This window comes from Carettochelys insculpta, chromosome 32, assembly GCF_033958435.1.
Source record: "Carettochelys insculpta isolate YL-2023 chromosome 32, ASM3395843v1, whole genome shotgun sequence".
Taxonomy (NCBI): domain Eukaryota; kingdom Metazoa; phylum Chordata; order Testudines; family Carettochelyidae; genus Carettochelys; species Carettochelys insculpta.
In genome coordinates, this window is record NC_134168.1 from 10,319,610 (window position 1) to 10,321,762 (window position 2,153).

The following is a 2,153-nucleotide window of genomic DNA, read 5'->3' on the forward strand; positions in this document are numbered from 1 at the left end:
GCTCAGGTTTAAGGTGATGAGCAAATCCAGGGGTCAAGTAGAAATAGTTCTGCTCTCATCACAAATATCAATAGAATGTTTCTGATACTGAAAGGAGATTATAAGACATTTATGCAAACTTACACAATTTCTAAGGGAAGAAAAACAATGAAATATTTTTTGTCAGAAATTTGAGTTTCTCCTTCTTGGGCTTTGTTCAAATTTCAGAAGTTGACAAAGGCCTTGACTGGATGGGTTGGGTCATGAGCATGGTTCATCTTTTCAGAGGTTTCCTCCCCATAGTTCTGCCCCAAGCTTCTTTCACCTCTTTGTTCCTTACACTGTAGATAAGGGGATTCACCATGGGGATGATGAAGGTGTAAAACACAGACACTGCTTTCCTGGGGTACAGAGACGTTAACCAAGTGGGCTGCGCGTACATGAAAGCAGTGGACCCATAAAATATGCTCACTGCTATCATATGGGAGGTGCAGGTGGAGAAAGCTTTGTGTCTGCGTTCGGCAGAGTGAATCCTGAGGATGGTGGATATGATATAAGCATAGGAAATGAGTACTATTAAGGAGGTGCTGGCGATGATGAGGCCACACAAGGTAAACATCACCAGATTATTGAGGTACGTGTCACTGGTGGCCAGGCTAATCAGGGGTGGCCCGTCACAGAAAAAATGATCAATCTCATTCGACCCACAATAGTGCAGGGTAAAGGTGAAGCCAGTTTGTACCATGGAGTTCACACAGCCACTGAAATAGGAGCCTGCCACCAGCTGGACGCAAACCCACTTGGACATGGTGACCGGGTACAAGAGCGGGTTGCAGATGGCGGTGTATCGGTCATACGCCATGGCTGCCAGCAGGAACCCTTCGGCCGTGAGGAAGACAGAGAAGAGGAAGAACTGGGCAGCACATTCGTTGTAGGAGATGGCATTGCTCCCTGCTAAGAAGCTCGCCATGGCTCTGGGGGCGATGGTGGTGGTGAAGCAGAGATCTGTAACTGAGAGGTTCATGAGGAAGAAGTACATTGGAGTGTGAAGACGAGCGTTGGCTCTAATGAGGAGGATCATGCCAGCGTTTCCCAGCACAGTAATCACGTAAATCCCCAGGAACACCACAAAAGGGCCCACCTGGGGCCCTGGACCACTTCCAAACCCCAGCAGGATGAATTCCCTCAGTGCTGTGCAGTTGTCCTCTCTCGCTGTCTCCATTACTGAGGTTTCCTTGGGGGAAAGGAGGCAAGATACAGGTTAAAGAAGAACCAAACACACAAGGTACATTTCAGATCTTACCAGAAATCAGACAGAGGGCTCATGAGGGAAAGTCGGGTTGAGAAGTATGTAAATTGATGGTCATTTTAGTGCTTTTTACAAACCCTCTGTGTGATCTGATGTAAATCTCTGGGTTTGGGATTTCTGAATCAGTCCCAGGGATTCCCAGTGAATTTCAAAAGGGTTCAGTCACTTAACCTGCAGGGTTTTGTGAAAGCTACAGCTGTAACATTTCTCTCTCAGAGTCCCTGCCTGAAGATTAAGCTTTCGGGGTTTCAAAATATCAGCTTGTGAATGCTTTTGGAAAGGTTTAGATGGTAGCACAGGGAGGCAAAGAAAAGGACCTTGGGGGGAATTTTCAGAATGAGCCAGCCGACTCTTCATTCCCTGCAGTTCTGTGCTAGTCCAAGCTGCAAGAGATGACTGTGATGGCAAACCAGACTTTAGCTTAGCAGTCAGGAGACTGACGCTTTACGGAGGTTTGCTTGAACAAGCCTGGAGCAGGGGCTCTAGAGGAACGCTCTGAAGAGTGTTTGTTCTGTGAGCAAAAAGATCTTTTGACAGTCGTTCCAAACTCACACTTCATCCCGGATTCTCACACCTTTACTCAGATCCTGTAGCACCTTATTCTCAGGCCCATTGATGACATTTCAACTGTTTTGCGCATAAAACATGAAGGGTGTTCGCAGACTGCGAACACAGATATGACTTTTGATCAGATGAAAGGGGGCTGGGATTTGGTCACTGAATGCCTGGACTACCCTCAGGGAGATTCGGTTCATTCTGTCTTTCTGTGGCTGCCTCACATTCAACTTCTATGGGCATCCAAATCCCACTGAGCCGTCTGAGTTACCGATTTTCAGACTTTTCTGAGTCATGCAGAGTCCTTGGG

At 47.1% G+C, this 2,153-nt stretch overlaps 1 protein-coding gene across 1 annotated transcript; it reads right to left on the bottom strand.

The window, feature by feature from the left end:
* Positions 1 to 253: 253 nt before the first annotated feature.
* Positions 254 to 1,201, bottom strand: LOC142005024 (olfactory receptor OR9H1-like). Its single transcript, XM_074982702.1, has one exon. It carries the CDS (start codon positions 1,199 to 1,201, stop codon positions 254 to 256), a length of 948 nt encoding a protein of 315 aa, XP_074838803.1.
* Positions 1,202 to 2,153: the final 952 nt, after the last annotated feature.

Excerpts from the sequence above, each read along its gene's own strand:
- LOC142005024 (XM_074982702.1), bottom strand. The coding sequence starts at position 1,201 with ATGGAGACAGCGAGAGAGGACAACTGCACAGCACTGAGGGAATTCATC.